At 38.9% G+C, this 20,697-nt stretch overlaps 1 protein-coding gene across 1 annotated transcript in view; it reads right to left on the bottom strand.

The window, feature by feature from the left end:
- Positions 1–3,832: 3,832 nt before the first annotated feature.
- Positions 3,833–20,697, bottom strand: part of RPF2 (ribosome production factor 2 homolog) — a 39,052-nt gene continuing 22,187 nt past the window's right edge. Inside the window, exons 8-10 of the mRNA XM_036872168.1 lie at positions 12,442–12,544; positions 6,117–6,261; positions 3,833–5,363 (exon numbers count right to left, since the gene is read on the bottom strand). Coding sequence (XP_036728063.1) covers positions 5,184–5,363; positions 6,117–6,261; positions 12,442–12,544 — 428 coding nt within the window. The 3' untranslated portion in view covers positions 3,833–5,183. The remainder of the gene's footprint in view (positions 5,364–6,116; positions 6,262–12,441; positions 12,545–20,697) is intronic.

Consider the following 20,697-nt stretch of genomic DNA (forward strand, 5'->3'; position numbering starts at 1 on the left):
TGTCGTACTACTACTACTACTACCACAAAACAAAATAAAGCCTCATTTATTTTCTTTACATTTCTCGAAAACGCTGGGAACTAACACTTCTAACATTACTTAGAGAACCATACCACTAATTGGCATTGCCAATGGTTTTGCCTGTCTTTAATTGGGTCCTTGTCCTTTTAAGTCTTAGCTGAGGGCTCAGACAGCATCAGGAGAGGATGTCAGTTTCTTTTTTTTTTAACATTTATTTATTTTTGGCAGCGTTGGGTCTTCGTTGTTGCATGTGGGCTTTCTCTGTTGTGGCAAGTGGGGGATATTCTTCATTGCAGTGTGCGGGCTTCTCATTGCAGTGGTTTCTCTTGTTGCAGAGCATGGGCTCTAGGTGCACGGGCTTCAGTAGTTGTGGCACACGGGCTCAGTAGTTGTGGCTCACGGGCTCTAGAGGGCAAGCTCAGTAGTTGTGGCGCACGGGCTTAGTTGCTCCGCAGCATGTGGGATCTTCCCGGACCAGGGCTCGAACCCGTGTTCTCTGCATTGGCAGGCAGATTCTTTAACCACTGCGCCACCAGGGAAGCCCTGTCAGTTTCTTTTAAGGCCACAACTTTCGGCCCCAACACTGCACTACCTGCTGTCCCTCTCTCCCACGTATTCCACTTTTGAGGAGCTCCTAGCCACTTGAGCATTGTTTATTGATTTTTCAAGATTCAGTTTAATCCTTCCCCAAGGTCTCCCTATGCAAAGGAAGGTGCTGGGCATAAAACTCAGACACATTTGTGACACAGACTAGCTTTAAGTGGTGAGTCAAATGGATGGAAATGGGGCTTAAGGGGACAGCAATGAATGCTCGTGCTCTTTCCCGCAGTGCCATAAACCCTAGGGCTGCCTCTGAGTGCCAAGCCAGAGGCCCTGTGGCAGGTTGTCATCTAAAGTGATATCTCTACTCAGGTCACCTTGCCATCTGCTTTGTCAGCTGACTCTGGGGAACTAGCTAAGGGATTGAGAAAATAAACTTCTCAAGTTGATGGGTGTGAATCTTCCAAGTCCATTTCAGATGCACCCGTTAAATAGGTTGTGCTTTGCCCTCCAGGAACCTCTTTCTGAGCTAGCTTGCAGTGTTTGAGAGGGACAGAGCAGATCCCTGAACACAGTCTCTGCTTAAGCTCAACTCTAACTCTGGTTACAGGACCTTTCCCCTGATCTGGCATCCAGAGCCAGCACCTCTGCAGCTCTGGGTTCCAGCTTAGCCAGAGGGCGTGCCTCACAGATCCAACACCTGCCACTCCGCTTCTAGCTGAGCCCGTTTTGAGCTTGAGGAATCAATCCCAATCCAGTAAAAGACTTAAAAGCTCAAGGGCTTTGATCTTTGTTTGGCAAAAGCCTTAACTGCTGAGTTCTAGAGGCTTTGCCATTTCCCTTTTTTAAAGCTTCTTTCATATAGGCCTCAACCCCACTAAGTAGCAGGTGCCTGCCCAGCGCCAGACCTTTCTCCCTGTTTAGAACCTATTTTCTGAGGCTCAGAGTGTGAAGGGTCTGGGTGGAGGGTGAGAATGCGTTGGGAAGGGAGGAGGGAAGTTGTTTAAAGGAAGCAGCAGAACAAGAACAAAATTAAAATGCATGTTGGTTATCTAGAACATGGTTGGCCATGTTCTAAAACTTTTTCCCTAAGAGTTTTGAATTGGAAAAAGTGCAAAATGGCTCCAGTTCAACCAAGGAAGTCACTTTCTAACATGGCCTAACATGGTCCACTTACAGGAAACTCACAGTGTTATCTTTGCTGATTTTAAACTTGAACCATTCACGTTGTTGGTATGAGAGGAAAACAACATACATTTAAAAGCAAATTGAGGGCTTCCCTGGTGGCGCAGTGGTTGAGAATCCGCCTGCCAATGCAGGGGACACGGGTTCGAGCCCTGGTCTGGGAAGATCCCACATGCCGTGGAGCGACTGGGCCCGTGAGCCACAACTACTGAGCCTGCGCGTCTGGAGCCTGTGCTCCACAACAAGAGAGGCCGCGATGGTGAGAGGCCCGCGCACCGCGATGAAGAGTGGCCCCCACTTGCCACAACTAGAGAAAGCCCTCGCACACAAGCGAAGACCCAACACAGCCAAAAATAAATATAAATAAATTAATTTAAAAAAAACCTACTAAAATTAATAAAGAAACATTAAAAATAAATAAATTTAAAAAAAAAAGCAAATTGACTTTCTTCTCACAGCTGGCATAAACCTCAAGCCAGCAAGCCTAATGTATCTTCTTGTTTACAGTAGTTTATTTAAAGGGATGTGAATAATATTCTATACAATTTCATAATGTATATATATACTAGGATATATTTGCCTTTCATGCAATTATGGGATGTTTTGACCATTTCTATGATCTATTAAAAGTGCATTAAGGACATGATAAAGACCCTGTATTTTTGTAGGCTCTTAATTTTATAATGGACAAAGTACCGATACCTGAAATTCCATTAAAAAACAAACCTCTTCTTGGTCAAATTTAGCAGTGGTTTTAGTGATTTTAACTTCTTCCATTTTTAAAGCTTCTGTGAATCCTTTCCTGACCTCACCCTTGGGTGTGGGGAGGAGAAGTGGCTAAAAATATAAATGAAAGGAAGGAGAGATCAGAAGCAGCTAGATAATCAGATAACTGAAAACTGACTTGGGGTTAAGTTCTTTTTTGCCCTCTTTCTTTATTGATTTGGGTAATAACATCTCTACTTTGGATTATGTTCAATACCAAGAAAACAAATAGCATTTAAGTTATTAAAAGGAATCAGATTTCGTGAAATCATATATAGCTTGGTATTAGTATTAGCATCTTAAAAAATAGGAAAAATACAAAGGGAACGAAAGATGCCCACCAAACTGAGACAGTATCTTGAAACCGAAAAATGAGGCCAGCCGCTCCATATAATCAGTGGATCAGCTTATTATAAGGTAGTTTACTCACAGGGTGGGATAGGGCGGATGACATCCAGAAGCATTCATAACTGCCACTGGGAGAATTTTACAGTTAACCTAGGGTATGGGGGTACGTGCTTGGAAACAGGAAGTGAATTCCAAAGTCCAGATTTATGAACGGGTAACTAGTCTCATGGGCGCCGGGAATACGTCAGCGAAGCTCTTCATTATTGTTTGGAGACTAACAGCACAGGGGCCACCTGGACCTAATGGTCATTAAACAACATCTATTAACTACAAAGCCCCTGACAACAGAGATTTACTACACAGTACAGCCCTAGGTAGGGTCAGCTGAAGGACGGGAGGAACTGAACAGGCCCAAGATGGCATCAGTTATGCTAACAGCCATACAGTGTGGCAGGGTCCTTCCTGTAAGTGGCTGGTGAAAAGGACCCATGGCTCTGCCTCCTGAATCTGCCTACCTTCATTATTGTTAGCTGGACCAGCCAGGGGTCACACATTGGGTAAGGGCTGTGCATCCATCATTTCCTTTTTTTTTTTTTTGTCTGCGTTGGATCTTTGTTGCTGCGCATGGGCTTTCTCTACCTGTGGCGAGTGGGGGCTACTCTTCGTTGCACTGTGTGGGCTTCTCGTTGCAGTGGCTTCTCTTGTTGCGGAGCACAGGCTCAAGGTGCGTGGGCTTCAGTACTTGTGGCTCACGCGCTCTAGAGAGCAGGCTCAGTAGTTGTGGCGCATGGGCTTAGTTGCTCCGCGGCATGTGGGATCTTCCCAGACCAGGGCTCGAACCTGTGTCCCCTGCATTGGCAGGTGGATTCTTAACCATTGCGCCACCAGAGAAGTCCTGCATCCATCATTTCTGATGCCCCTTTCATGACGCCCCTTCTCCCCAACTATTGTCCATTGTCCATCTACTTGCAGATAGCAGGATATGAATCATTTTAATTTAGCCCTCTCTCCCCATTTAGACATATAATGCAAATGCCTACTTCCATCTAAAACCGTGTAGTCTTTGGTTAAATGTATAATCAAGTAACAAGTGTAAATGAGTGATAGCAGCTCCCTCCTTTTTAAGAGACTATTAGCCAGGAAAGGGCTGGGGAGAAGGAAGGCTAAGGAATGGGTTTACAAGAGAAGGGAAAGGATAAAAAAAGTAAAATTGAGGTTCTAGCTTTTAGCAAACTCACATAAATGCATGCACACATAGACATGGAGGAGTTCCTTGACATGGAATTGAAAACAAAAGCATTTCTACTTTACATAACACATCATGGTTTATGTATGTTTGTACTTTTACAGCATAATTGGCTTGTGCTTGTATAAAGGAGCCTCTTTGCCAGGGACTCAGTCAAGGAAACTAAATTGTACATTTAGGGAAAACAAGTTTGCAGTACTAGGAGTAGGAAGCAGAAAGCTTTCCCCCATTTTCCTAGGCACAGGGCCAGTCTTCAAGAAAATTTCAAAATAAGCTGTTTGGCTTTGGCTTACTCCTACTCTGTATGCAAACACCCAGGGCCTTCATGTGACCTTTAGCTACCTACAGCTACCCAATACCCTAAAATGTCCTGTGTCTTAACTTATCTAATCTCTCCTTTCTCACTTCAACCCTTATCAAAACTTCCTTTCTCCCAAAGAAGAGGAATAGGGCTCCATTTAGTAGCAGAATCTCTTAAAATAATCAATAGTAAGGTAGTATGTCAATGATCAGGTAGTGGACATCTCAGAGATCTGTTTTAAGACACAGAGCTTAAAATCTCAAAATTAATCTCTAACTGGTAGAATTTCAGGTAAAACAACAGGAAAGTAAAAAAATAAAAGTCAGGTTGTATGTATGTGCTGGGAGATGGGGTCAACTTTCCAGGTAGCTCATACTGAGCATGTATACAGTTACTTTGGACCATTTCTACTTTCCATAACTTCCTCCATTTATCTAAAGCTTAACCCAAAATTCTCTAAAATACCAATGATTGTTCTGGAGATCCCTCCTCACTCACCCACCCAATGAGATAGGAGACTTTGTAGGGGGTAGGCAGAGGGAAATGTCACATCACAGAGAGAAAACGGCATACCAGGGTGTAATGTCTCCAGTAAGAGCCTAACTTTCAACCTAATACTAGTATGTTACTGTTCACAATGTATATAATATATAATTTAGGTAAATTATCAAGTTATAAAAATATACAATAAAACCTTACAAGAAACTCTGAAATAATTGATGCTTGATAATTCTAAGTAAAGACTACAATAAAAATGCAGTTATTGGCTATATTCCATCAATCCTTTTTAATTCTCTTTGATTTTTTCTCCTGGTCTTCTGCTTTCCTTTCTGCAGGTCGCTTCTTCAACCCCTTCATTTTCCTGGTTTGTAGTTTGCTTAGGTCTTGCTTCTGCATATGAATTCTTCCATAAGTTGTACCAAAAGTATCATGAGAGACATTTTTCTTCTTCTTTGGCTATGAAACAAGAATATATAAATATATATTTAGTTGGGTCTACTACCATGAACTGGTAAAAATCTAGTGTACAACAACTATCGTATTAACAATCTCCATTAGTGAGCACACCTTTAATGACACAGAGTCTATAGCCCTACAGCCCTTTCTCCTCAAACTTAGGTATAAACAGATCACTCAGAGCTTATTAAAATGCCAATTCTAATTCAGCAGGGCTATGGTGGGATCTGAGAATTCAGCATTTCTAACAATTCTCAGGTAAATTGTCAGACCATACTTTGAGAAGCGACACAACAAGACTAATCACTGTCATGCACTGAGAGAATTTCCTGTGTTTAGCTTAAGGATTATAACTATCATTTCAATCTTTATTGGCATTCCAGAGATGCCATTTCTACTTGCTTTTTAAAACCATTCAAAAGTCAAAACACATTTTATGCAAGTATGGGTTACACATCCTATGCTTGAAATTACATTTTCACAATGCCTAAAATGAGCCCCATTTTTGCTGAAAACTGGCAGTCTTGACTAGCAGGAAGCTCTCAGCAACACCTGATGCCTGGTTTCTACAATTTTATTATCAATTATGGTTGGCTTATTTGCTTCTTCCTTTCTTTGGCTCTGAGAGTCTAATTTTATCTATTTCATTGACCTCTTTATGTATGCTCTTCAATATAATATGCCACAAATCCTTTTTTGGAAAGAAGAATGGAATATACAAATAAACATGGCACCAATCTACAAGTCACATACCTTGAGGGCTTTGGGCATTTTCATAGATAACTTATAAAGGTCATCTGATGCTAGATGTGTCCTCCTCAGAACCAGATCCAATGAGGGTCCCATCTCTTCCAATTCAATCCGAGGTGTTCTGCAGCCAGATTTCTTCAACAGCAACCTTTATGAAATAGCAAAACAGAAATGTTGCTTTGACTTTGATAAAAGTCCCGCCCCCCCCACAAATATCTTTGTTCTAGAAGATTACAGTTCCATAAAATATCATAAAATGTTTAGAAAGGCTAAGCTTAGAGACCTCCCTGGCAGTCCAGTGGTTAAGACTCTGCACTTCCAATGCAGGGGGAATGGGTTTGATCCCTAGTCAGGGAACTAATATCCCAGATGCCACATGGCATGGCCAAAAAGATTTAAAAAAAAAAAACGAAAGGAAAGGCTAAGCTTAATACTTTATATATTTAGACCAAGTATTTTCTTTTTCTTTCTTTTTTAAATAAATTTATTTTATTTACTTATTTATTTTTGGCTGCGTTGGGCCTTCATTGCTGCTTGTGGGGGCTTTCTCTAGCTGCAGTGAGCAGGGGCTACTCTTCGTTGCGGTGCGTGGCTTCTCGTTGCGGTGGCTTGTCTTGTTGCGGAGCACGGGCTCTAGCTGCATGGGCTTCAGTAGTTGTGGCATGTGGGCTCAGTAGTTGTGGCTCACAGGCTCTAGAGCACAGGCTCAGTAGCTGTGGTGCATGGGCTTCGTTGCTCTGCGGCATGTGGGATCTTCCCACACCAGGGCTCGAACCCGTGTCCCCTGCATTGGCAGGCGGATTCTTAACCACTGAGCCACCAGGGAAGCCCCAAGACCAAGTATTTTCTTTAGTCTACTTATTTTCAAAAATAAAACATAAGAGTATGCAATACTGTTGAGAAACAGCAGGTGATACAGTTCTAAGAAGTGGAATCCTTTGATTTGACTTCTTCATCTTACGCAAGATTTACATGATTATAAAAAAATCTTAATTGGGTTTTTGAAACATTATATTACATGATTGATTAACAAATTCTTATTTCTCTAAGACCTATTCAGAATCAACTTTTCTCCATAGCACAGACATTTACTGATCTCTATAGACTGGAATGAACTTAATATAACAAAACCACAACTTTCTGGATACCATATGTCCAAACAGCTCTGGATTTGAAAGCATATGAAGGATACAATGGGGAGGAAGGGAGACTCACAAATTCTATTTTTGTGAGAGATACCACAAGAACTGCTCAAAGACCTGAAGGTTATTTGAGTTAAAAGACTCAATTTGTTACTGTGGCCAGATCTCCATATGGGGAAAAAAAGAACTAAATAATAATGTTTTAAAAAGATCAGCCTTTTCACATAAAAGCCGGAGTGTGAAAAGAGGCAACAAGTGACATGAGAGAAGAGAAAGAACAGAAGAGGAAAGCAGAGTAAAGAATACCCAGGAGAGCAGCAAACACCAGGAAGCAGGAGTGAGTGGGCAAAAGCTTGTTAACAGCCCTGCATCACATGAAGACAACCAATCAATACACTCCATTCAAGGGGAGGTGCATTTACTGGCTATGGAAGAGTCATAATGATAGATACATTGTATCAGACACAGTAATTTATACCAAATTAAACAAGGCAAAAAAAACCCAAAAAACACAACCTACAACCTAGGATATGTAAAGAGCAGAAATGTTAAACAAAGAAATAAAAAGATACTAACATTAAAAGATACAATAAATATTAGTATGGGGCTTGAAGGGAGCAAGCACAGGGAAAAAGAACCTAAACAAGGGTCTTTAGGTCACTCTCCTCACAGTGGTTCCAGGAGAAGAGACCTGAGAGAAGGCCTATCTCAGGCCTACCATAAGGGAAAGCAGTTTTAGGAGCTTAAGTTGGCTAACATCATGGCATCTTCCCTAATACCTAATTCACGCATGTGGCGGCAGTGACCATTTGATCTTTTATATCACAGGTACTTCTGCAGTTGCATCCACATGTTCAGTGCTTCCAAATAAATGATATTTACCATGCTGAACTCATATCAAGACTAAATCTTGGGAATTCCCTGGTGGTCTAGTGGTTAGGACTCCACGATTCCACTGCAGGGGGCACGGGTTCACTCCCTGGTCAGGGAACTAAGATCCCGCATGCTGTATGGCATGGCCAAAAAAAGAAAAGAAAAAGAAAAAAGAAAAAAAAAAGACTAAATCTTGATTAATATCTTGTGTTCAGTAGACTTTAAAAAAAAAATCAAGGAAATCACATATATAAAATATCAATGAAAAAATTTTCTACCACTTAAGATGCTAATTTTCAGCTAAATGGAGAACTTGTCAATCCAGAACAGTTCATGTACCTTTTTATTTATGCAAGTGCCCTGCTAACGAAGTAAATCTTTTGAGCAGTATAGAAAATTTTTTCCAAGTAACTACATATAACTACATATGTTGCTATTTACTGAAGAATTAAGTTACAGTGCCATACTGCCTGTGTAGATGATCTTAATCACTTCACTGAGTATGTTCACTATTCTATTTCTATTTGATAGAAATAAAAGGAAACTTTCTCCAGTTGTCAGTTCTCTCCATATGGTTTCTCGTGATAGGGCTATCATCTTTTCTTTTTATTAATAGCTTTTAACAGTGAAATCTAGAATCTAAAATCATTGGGACTTCCCTGGTGGTCCAGCAGTTAAGACTTTGTACTCCCAATGCAGGGGGCCTGGGTTCGATCCCTGGAAGGGGGACTAGATCCCGCATGCCACAACTAAAAGATCCCGCATGCCACAACTTAAAGATCCCACATGCCTCAACGAAGATCCCGCACACTGCAACTAAGACCTGGTGGGAGGGAGGGAGGGAAGGAGGAAAGGAGGAAAGGAAGGAAGGAAGGAAGAAAGAAAGACAGAAAGGGGGAAAGAAGGAAGGAAGGAAAGAAAGAAAGAAAGAACTGAAAGCTTAAAAAAAAATCAATTGTTAATCCTTTAAAAAAACAACCTGTTTACTCTTTCTCAGAGGAAATGTATTAATAGAGAATTTATACAGGATTTTTGTGATTATGCTAAGGAAAATGAAGAGTCTATTAAACATCGACTCTAAAAAAACAAAATGAAAACCACTTCCTTTACCCTCAATGCCATCATAGACACTGCACTTCTTTTTGAAGACAGACATTTCGATTCCAGGCTTTCGTAACTCCAGCCAAATATCTATTGCCCAGAACCTTTACAACCCATGTAAATCTCCATTTCAGATCTTAACCTCAAGCTTTGTTTGTTTTGTTTCCCTATAAGCTCTAAATCAAAAGTGACATTCAGTTCTGCAAGACTACATGGTATAAGATGCAGGGACACAAAGACAAACAGAACTCAGTACCTTCCCTCTCAGAATAGGTTTAGGCTACTAGATATATTAATTGGTAATTTCTACAATATATTTAAATATGATTTGCCTATTTCTTGAGAAAGACTGGCATTACCACTCTTGTTTAAATTGCAATTTCCTTATTTTTCTCCCTTCCATATCCCTCTCTTCTGTTGACATTCTGTTTTCATTACTTAACTCCTTGCCTAGAATGTAGTGTTTGCTTTTCAAGGTATGCTAATACTTCCTGTTTTGCATGTTTCTCCCCATAAAACCTACCCAATGCCATGGCAAAGGCATACGTGGTAGTTACTAAAGATCTTCAGTTTCTTATTAATAGCTCTGGCCCTATAGTGAATAAAATTCTCCAAGGAATTAATTATTATAGGATATACAGGAAGATGCCAGTAACTCTATGATTTATTTCCCCAAAAGAGGAAAGGTCAAAGGTTCTATTAATGTAATTCCATGCTCAGAGTTCCTTTCATCCAAGAAGCTCAAAACCATTTTATAAGCCTTACTGATCTTCACAAATTAGTTAAGTGTCAATATTAACTACTACCTTTAACCAACTGCCTAAGGGCTGGTTGGAAGAGGGCAGGACACCCAAGAGCAGCCTGTGAGAATGCCTGAGGAGCCACACTAGGTCAGACACACTTCCCTGGCACATTCCCACCTCTATCTGCACCCCTCTCCCTCTCATAAAGGAGAATTACCCGTCTCAGAGGGACCTCAGAATTACCTATATGATATCACTACACTTTGCAAAGGAAAAACAGGGGCCCTGAGAAGTGACTTGCTCATGTCATGTGGCGAAGCCTGGCACAGAGCCAGGTCGCTAGGCTCAGAGGTGATGCTCATTCCCGGAACCACCTCTTCCTTCCCCTCCCAAGCAGAGCACAGCCCTTGGAGGCTAAGCTAATCCACATCTAGGGATTTTCCCCAGTAGCAGCTCACTCTCAATCACACTGTCCATTTTCTATTTCAAATCAATAGCTAGCAGGTATTACAGGATATAGATATGAAAACCTGGGATTAAAATTTTACACTAGGGTTTCTGATCTTAAAAATTCAGATCTTGGGACTTCCCTGGTGGTCCGGTGGTTAAGAACCTGCCTTCCAATGCAGGGGACGTAGGTTCGATCCCTGGTCAGGGAACTAAGATCTCACATGCCACAGGGCAACTAAGCCCTGTCACAACTACTAAGCCCATGGGCCTCAACTAGAGAGCCCACGTGCCGCTAACTACAGAGCCCATGCACCCTGGAGCCCGTGCACCACAACTAGAGAAGCCTGCGTGCTGCAACTGAAAGATCCTGCACGGTGCAAAGAAGACCCCGAGTGCCGCAACTAAGTCCCGATGCAGCCAAAAATAAATAAATAAATAAATAAATGAATAAAATAATTTCGTAAAAAATTCAAATCTTTTTTTTTCATTATGGTAGATGCCATGCTAACCTAACAGTGATTCCAGCAATTACATACTTCTAAAGTAAGTGGACGGATGAATATGTGTAGTTACACTGCCAATTTATCCTTGTTCTTAAGCCTGATTTGCTAATTTTCTGTCCATTTTGCTTTATTTTCTCTGTATTTTCTTTCTTTCTTTACAAATTTATCTTTCTTTTCACTAAATACAAGTTCTGATACAAGAGAATACTTCCTTTGAAATTGTTCACCATGAGTTTCAGATTATTGTTATTATTCATTTCTCATTCTCAAAGACTTTTATCTTTATATTTTTAGCTCCTTTGTATCCCAGGGTCTCCTTGTTTAACATAAGTTTTCAAAAAGATTTTTTTTATGTTAGTGATTTTTCATCTTTTATCTCTTGCTCTATAAATAGGAGTCACCTACTTCATAATACTTCTTAACCGCCCCAAAATCAAGTTTGGAAATGCAAACAACAGACTACAGGGACTTTCAATCTCAACTAGTTAAAAATTATTATAAAATCCTTTGCCCGTTATTATTTAAATGAGAAAAAAATAGAAAAACAGAAATGGTGGTACCACTCATGTGGTGAAAAGAACCGAGCATCTCTGACTCCATACAGTTGAGACAAAGATGGAAATTACTAACAAAAAAGAGGTGATTACTTAGTTCATTTGGATGTTCACTGGACACAAGCTGGTCAACCATGTATTCCGTTATGATAAAAAAACAAAATTAAAACCATGGATGAAATGCTGAAGTCCACGAATGGTTGCACAAATGACACCACCGCACGAAGACACTGTCAACACTGGGCTGTTGGCGCTCAGGCCGCACTGCCAAGCCACAGCACGAAGCAGACGTCAGGCTGAATTTAATGTACCAAGGGAGGCAGTTAGTGGGAGTCAATGTATTCTCTAGGAAAGTGTGTGCTCCATCAATCAGCGCTAACACTTTATTTTAAATAAGGAAAAAAACAAGTCATGCTTACCTCAAAAGGCAGTTGCAGCACGTCATTAAGGTTTTTATGAAAACAGAATGTGCTTGTTAGGATTTATATTTATATTGTGTTGGGGGTACGGGTAGAGGCCTGGGCTGGAGAAAGAAGCTAAAATGAATCTAGCCACTGAATCTTCTTATTACTTTCAGACTCCATTTTTTAGACTCAGGGCTTTGAGATTTGCTTTGGCTGGACTAAGACTTGTGGCTTGGCGCTCTAAATTTAGTCAAGAAAAACAGGGAGACACTGCATAAAAGTATGGCGAGTCAGGCCTGAATAAGCGTTCTAAGCTCAGAGGGAGTGTAGTGTTTGATGCCCCAGGGCCCTGGAAAAGCAGGGTTTCTGGGAGGCAGAAGTTAGCAGGGGAGTGACAGACCTGAGGATCAGCACAGAGCTACTTTGTCACTGCTATTCTGCAAACTCTCCAAATAAACTTTTGGCCAGACACCAATTCTAAGTCTGAGCTCTATAAAACAGTCACACTAAAATGCTAACCCTGAGGATTAACAAAAACATGCTAAGAAATGCACTTACTTATAGCTTCGAAAGTAAATCTTCCCATTCAGTGCAGTGAAGTGCAGAACATACTCTAAACCAGCCAGGCGGACGTTTGATACTGTGGGGCCTCTGAAGAAATCTAAAAGCACACGTCAGGTTGTTTAAAAAAAAAAAAAAAAAAAAAAGATTAACATACCTTTAAAATTCAGTTACAAATCAGCTGCATTCTAAACGCAACTCTCTGTATCTTATCTAAAAAGCAGCACAGAAACTGATCCCTGAAAAATCTGATGGTCCCGCCCCTCTACCATTTAATCTCATGACTGTATTTCTGTTTAGTTCACTGAGCCATGTAATTTTTCAGTTTTGCAGTTCTCCCTCTAAGCCAATGCTCAGCACCAGAGTATAACAGGTTTATTGTGAACAGTAACTTTTTAGAAAATGTAAAACAAGGTATAAAATTTTAATCAACTAAGACAGATAGGTGAAGATGGCAAAAGTCTATAAAAATGGCTGTTCAAACTTTGATTATTAAATTGAACTAGTGTTTGTTATATGGCAGATGCCAACAAGCAAGAAAATTCTAACAAGGAATCTCAATTATATGAGCAAAGAAAAGCTATCTAGTGTCATATCCAGAAAAGAACCATCAAGATCAATGAATAGACTGTTTTCCCACAGAGTGGTAATAATACCCAAGTGGCACATATGAGATAATTTTAAATGATACACAGGCAGATATAATCTACAATGCATTATTTATGTTATCATACACCATTTTCCATTGAGAGTAGGGACATAAAGTTTCCTTTTAAAAAAGGAGTCAATTTAAAGAAAAACCTCCAGTGAACAATGCTATGGTTACTACATGGACATGGCTAATGTTATGAAGGTGGCACATGAATGAAAAGAGTTTGGAAAACAGCAAACAAGTTTGGTCACCTCATTTTACAGATAAAAAGATTGAACTTGGGGGGAGGCTAAATGGAAACACACGAATAACATCTAGCTAAGAAAAAGTTATGCATAAAAGGGTCATCCAAATTAATTACTTAGGAAGAGGTGCCCTAAGACAGGTGATGTCATAAACAGGAAATACCTCATTCCGTCCCAATCTGTAGCCACTCAGCACTTGCTTCCCTCCTCCCATTAGCTCATAAGATGGGAATTATCTCCATGTGCATGGACATATACATCTTTTATAGTTTGCTTTTTCCTTCTTATAGATAACTAAAAGAAAATCACATCACTAACATACATAAAGCAGACGTTAAATGTGCATACCCTTGTACACACCACCCTTCCTTACTACCACAAATAAAAATCCCTTGGGGGTACTTTTTTAAACCAAATATGTACTTTTTTAAGGTATTTTGATCTAAAAATTGATTTTAATTAATGAAGAACTTTCCCATAGTTTTGCCAAAACCTGACTCTCCTTCAGTGGCCAAGTTAATAAAGCCCCACTCACGGTTGTGGCAGCATTATTGAAGTCAGAGTCATTCTGGGGAACAAGATATGTACATTCCAGTCTCCCCTGAAACAGTTTTTGTAATGCAAACCTTATAGGCATGTGCTTTTTCCATAAGCTTTTAAGAAAGAAAAAAAAAAAAAAAGAATGAAATGAGGTAGAAAGTTTTAAGAACATTGACCCTTACCTCACACCATACACAAAAATTAACTCAAAATGGATCATAAACCTAAATGTAAGATCTAAAGTTATAAGACTTCAAAAAAGTATTTATAAGAGAAAAAAATCTTTGCAATCTTGGGATAAGCAAAGGTTTCTTAAACAAAACACTGTATGAACAACCATTAAAGAAAAAAATTGGATAAAGTAGACTTCACAAAAATTTAAAACTTCTGCTCTTTAAAAGACATCACAAAAAAAAAAAAAAAAAAAGACATCACTGTTTGCAGATGACATGATACTATACATAGAAGATCCTAAATATGCCACCAAAAAACTACTAGAGTTCATCAGTGAATACAGTAAAGTTGCAGGATACAAAATTAATACACAGAAATTTGTTGCATTTCTATACACTAACAGCACACTGTCAGAGAAATACCTAGGAATAAACCTACCTAGGGAGTTAAAAGACCAATACTTGGAAACCTGTAAGACATGGATGAAAGAAACTGAAGACAACACAAACACATGGAAAGATATACTGTGTTCATGGATTGGAAGAATTAATATTCTTAAAATGACCATAATACTCTATAGATTCAATGCAATCCCTATCAAAATACCAATGGCATAGAACTAGAACAAATAATTTTAAAATGTGTATGGAAACAAAAAAGACCCAAATAGTCAAAACAATCTTGAGAAAGAACAGAGCTGAAGGAATCATGCTCCCTAACTTCAGACTACACTACAAAGCCACAGTACTCAAAACAGTATGATACTGGCACAAAAACAGACACATGGATCAATGGAACAGAACAGAGAGCCCAGAAATAAACTCACATACTTAAGGTCAATTAATCTATGACAAAAGGAAGCAAGCATATACAATGTTGACAAATCTCTTCGGTAAATGGTGCTGGGAAAACTGGACAGCTACATGTAAAAGAATGAAATCAGAACATTTTCTCACACCATATATAAAAATAAACTCAAAATGCATTAAAGATCTAAATGTAAGACCAGAAACCATAAAACTCCTAGAAGAAAACATAGGCAGAACACTCTTTGACATAAATCATAGCAATATTTTTTTTTGAACCTGTCTCCTAAGGCAAAGGAAACACAAGCAAAAATAAACAAATGGGACCTACTTAAACCTAAAAGCAGAAGACCTGACTAGACGTTTTTCCAAAGAACACATACTGATGGCCAACAGGCACATGAAAAGATGATCAACACTGCTAATCATCAGAAAAATGTTAATCAAAAGCACAATGAAATATCACCTCACACCAATCAGAATGGCTATCATCAAAAAGACCACTAATAACAAATGTTGGTGAGGATGTAGAGAAAATGGAGCCCTTGTAGGAATGTAAGTTCTACAGGAACTGAGGAAAACAATATGGAGGTTCCTAAAAAACTAAAAATAAAACTATCATATCCAGCAATTCCACTCCTGGGTACATATCCAAAGAAAACAACACACTAATTTGAAAGGATACATGTACTACCTCAATGTTCACAGCAGCATTATTTACAATAGCCAAGATATGGAAGCAACCTAAGTGTCCATCAACAGATGAATGGATAAAGAAAATGTGGTGTGTGTGTGTGTATACACACACATACATATATATATCCACGCACACACACATACATACAATGAAATACTACTCAGCCATAAAAAGAATGAAATTTTGCCATTTGCAGCAACATGGATGGACTTGGAGAGCATTATGCTAAGTGAAATTAGTCAGAGGAAGAAAATGTATGATATCACTTGTATGTGGAATCTAAAAAATACAGCAAACTAGTGCACATAACAAAAAGGAAGCTCACTCACAGATATAGAGAACAAACCAGTGGTTACCAGTGGGGAGAGGGAAAGGGGAGGGGCAAGAGAGGGACAGGGGGTTAAAGGTACAAACTACTATGTATAAAATAAATAAACTACAAGGATATACTGTACAGTACAGGGAATATAGCCAACAATTTATAATAACTATAAGTGTAGTATAATCTTTAAAAATTGGGAATCACTATGTTGTACACCTGAAACTTACATAATATTATAAATCAGCTATACCTTAATAAAAAAATTTTTTTAAAAAAAGACATCATTAAAAACAAAAAGGCAAGGGACTTCCCTGGCGGTGCAGTGGTTAAAGACTCCGTGCTTCCACTGCAGGGGGAGTGAGTTCGATCCCTGGTTGGGGAACTAAGATCCCACATGCTGCACAGTGTGGCCAATAAATAAATACATAAATCAATAAAACAAAAAGGCAAGCCACAGACCGGGAGAAAATATTCAAAGATTATATGTCAGACAGACAAAGACTTATCTCACACACACACACACACACACACACACACTCTTCCACATTAGTACTCAATAAGAAGACAAATAACCAAATAAAAAAATCAGGCAAAGATCTGAACAGACACTTTACCAAAGATATACAAATGGCCAATAAGCACATGAAAAGATGTTCAACATTATTAGTCACCAGAAAATGCAAATTAAAACTGCAACGCTAGGGGCTTCCCTGGTGGCAAAGTGGTTGAGAATCTGCCTGCCAATGCAGGGGATACGGGTTCGAGCCCTGGTCTGGGAAGATCCCACATGCCGCGGAGCAACTAGGCCCGTGAGCCACAACTACTGAGCCTGCGCGTCTGGAGCCTGTGCTCCGCAACGAGAGCCCGCGACAGTGAGAGGCCCGCGCACCACGATGAAGGGTGGCCCCCGCTCGCCACAACTAGAGAAAGCCCTCGCACAGAAACGAAGACCCAACACAGCCAAAAATAAAAAAAAATTAAAAAAAAAAGAAGTACTGATTTAAAAAAAAAGAAAAAAAACTGCAACGCTACCACTCCTTTATTTTGTAGATTTGACTTTGGAAACATATTACTGTCAGTATTCAACACCTATTAGAGTAACTAAAATTAAAAAGAACGGCCTACCAAGTATTGACAAGGAGATGGAGCACCTACAGTTAGTGGGAATGCAAAATGGTGCAACCATGTTGGAGAACAGTTTGGCAGTTTCTTAAAAATGTTTAACATACACTATTCAAATGATCCAACCATTCTATTCCTAGGTATTTACCCAAAGGAAATGAAAACATAGGTCCTCACAAAAATTTGTATATAAATGTTCATAGCAGTCCTACTGGTAATAGTTAAAAGCTGGAATCAATCTAAATGTCCATCAACAGATGAAGGTATAAACAAACTGCAGAATAGCTATAAATGGAATACTGCTCAGTTATAAAAAGAAATGGAGGATTGATACATACAACAACACGAATGAATCTCAAAACAAACTGAGTGAAAGAAGCCAGGCCAAGGAAAGTACATACTGTATGATTCCATTTATCTAAAATTCTGCAAAATGTAAAAATGACAGAAAGCAGATCAATGTTTGCTTAGAATAGAGAAAAATAATGGATTGCCAAAGGGCACAGGGAAATTCTGGGGGGTGATGGAAAGGTTCTGTATCTTGATTGCAGTGGTGTTTTTAGAGGTATATAAATATGTCAAAATCCATTAAATTTTAAAACTTTAGATATGTGCATCTGGACTTCCCTGGTGGCACAGTGGTTAAGAATCCATCTGCCAATGCAGGGTTCAATCCCTGGTGCAGGAAGACCCCACATGCCGCGGAGCAACTAAGCCTGTGTGCCACAAGTACTGAGCTTGTGCTCTAGAGCCCGCGTGCCACAACTACTGAAGCCCACGCGCCTAGAGCCCGTGATCCGCAACAAGAAAAGGCACTGCCTGCACACCGCATCGAAGAGTAGGCCCCACTCGCTGCAACTAGAGAAAGCCCGCATGCAGCAACAAAAACCCAACGCAACCAAAAAATAAATAAAAATTTAAAAAAAGAATTAAAAAAAGAATTTAAAAATATGTGCACTTGATTGTATGTAAATTATACCCCAAAAATTGTTAAAAAAATAATTTAAAATGAAAAAAATAAAGTTATCCCTAAAAATTGAGAACAAAATGAAATGAACCTGTGTATTGGGCTGAAGGCATAATCATACAGAAAAGGACTGTTTCAAGTGACTTCAAAACACAGTAATTTGACCATATTACTAATAGCATATATAGACATATAGAACTGCAAAAAAAAAAAGCCACAAAAAAACCCCAAAAAAAACAAAACCAAACACCCTTCAGTTGCACTCAATATTCATATTACCAGTAGTAATAATGGTATTTTATTCTGAGACTGTTGTATGTGTAGTACAGTATAAAGTAAATGCATCATTATGTTGGAGTCATTGAGAACCTGGATTTTTGTCATGGATGAAAGAAGGTACGTATGTGTACATATCCTTCTGTCCTAAATTTGAGTTAGAAGTTTCAGTATGAACTCAGGATATATTTTATCTTAACAAATAAATCTCATAGTTCTGTCCACTGAAAAAGCCTAGAAACAATGACCAACCCAGAAATACTCCCTAGCACACAAAATGTGATTTCTAAAAAAAACCCCAGGATCCTTATAGAAATAGCTGATTCCAGGACTGGAGCAATTAAAGTACAAGAGGAGTCTAAAACATCAAGGGGGTGATGGATTAAAATGTGTTGAAACTCGGAGCACTGTCAAAAAGGCTGACCCTAAACTGGGCAGGAATGATGGTTGAGGTAAAAAGGGAGATATATTATGAGAATAGGGATAAGGAGAAAAACCTGGTTAAATAGAAATAAGGGGGTAGAAGATAAATTGGTTATAATTAGAAGGAAAGCCCCAATTTGGACATTTTTTCAATGGATCAATTCCAAGCAAAAATAACACCTTTAGTGTGACTGTGTCCATGAGTAAAAACACTGGGAAAGGGCACAGGAGAATGACCAGGGTGTTGACGGGAAAGACCGGGGGATGTGGAGTCAGAGAATGGATAAGATCCTGATTCTGACACTTACTAACTCTTCACTCTGGACATAAGTGAACTGGTCTCAATTTCTTCATCCACAAATGAGAATAATATTACCATAATGAACTGAATGTTTGTTTAACCTCTAGTGTGACTATATTTGGAAATGAGGCCTCTAAGGAAGTACTTAAGGTTAAATGAGGTATGTCATAAGGGTAGGGTCTGCTCCCATAGGATTAGAGTCCCTATAAGAAGAGACACCAGAAAACTTAAACCCCTCTTTCCTCTGTCTATCTCCCTCCTTCCCTTCCTCCCCAAGGAAAAGCCTTGTAAGCACAAAGCAAGAAGCCAGCAAGAGGGTCCTCACCAGAGACCTGGACTTCTAGAGCTGTGAGAAAATAAATTTCTGTTGCTTATAAGCCACCCAGTCTATGGTCTTTTGTATGGCATCCTGAGCAGACTAATATAATTATCTCTGTAGAGCTGTAGAAAGGATTAAATTTAATAAATTACCTGACCTATTCTATGGCAGTTATTTTCATTATTATATGTATTAAAGTGGAATAAGAATTAGGAAATGAGGTTAAAAAAATTAAAATAATGACCACAGATGTCGATATGACCACTAATATAGACAAAGGCAATGAAGAAAAAAAAAAAACCCCAGTTAGGTAGTTAAGTTAAAGGTAGGCTTTAAAGGGACATTTAATAAAACTAACCTATTACTTGATTCATTATCATCTTTATATACAAGGAGTAGTCATACTAAAAAGTAACCATAAAAAGTAGGATAGACTGGGAGTTCCATGGCGGTCTAGTGGTTAGGATTTGGCACTTTCATTACTGTGGCCCGGGTTCAATCCCTGGTCTTTTTTGGGGAACTGAGATCCCTCAAGCCACACGGCACAACCAGAATTAAAAAAAAAAAAAAAATTAGGATGGACTGAATCAAAAAATAGGCACTGGTTTTCTGTAAAGAAAAGCAGGACCTGCTAAGATTAACTACAAATCTATATAATATTTAAAGCAAAAGAGAAGCAAAATTCGAATGAACAAAATGGGTATCTGGCATGAAAATACTGAAGTTAACTTTTCTTTCTGGCCAATTACAAAAAGAAAACAAAAACACAACTTCCAAACAGGAAAAAAGCCCTTGATAAAATTCTCTTTACCTACTGCTCTACATTATTTCATTTGAACACACAACACAAACCAAGAAGTCTGCAGCTTTCTTACTTATTTTTATTAAAAACTCAATTTTGCTTAGTGCCAGACAATGTCACTCCATCCTGCTACCTGTCTTTCTTCTTTCTTATTTTTTTTTTTTTTGTTTTGAAAAAAATATTTTTTTATTAAGAGTGTTATTTATGTTAACATGTAATGGGTTTATTATTTTTTAATTAATAAATATTTTTTAAATTCCTCAGGTTTGAGTTCTAAAACAATAATTATCCATAGATATAATTTACATAAGCAAAAGTTCTTTGGGGTCCTCAATTTCTTCTTTCTTTATTCCTTTTTGGTTTTCACTCCCTCCCTCTCATCACTGCATTATGTGGTTATTCCTGCCATCTAGTGGAAGCACAAAATAGTAAGATAAAACCATTTAAACAGAAGCAACAAAGCTCTGTTATAACAAATTATAAGTACTTCCCTCACTAATAATAATTATACAGAAGAACAAGGGGAAAAAAGCAGGAAATCTGAGCCAACGCAGTACAAGTACTAGGAATCTTGGCTAAAAAAACTCCCTTGATGTTTCGGGCTATG

The sequence above is a fragment of the Balaenoptera musculus genome, chromosome 12 (genome assembly GCF_009873245.2).
Source record: "Balaenoptera musculus isolate JJ_BM4_2016_0621 chromosome 12, mBalMus1.pri.v3, whole genome shotgun sequence".
Lineage (NCBI taxonomy): Eukaryota > Metazoa > Chordata > Mammalia > Artiodactyla > Balaenopteridae > Balaenoptera > Balaenoptera musculus.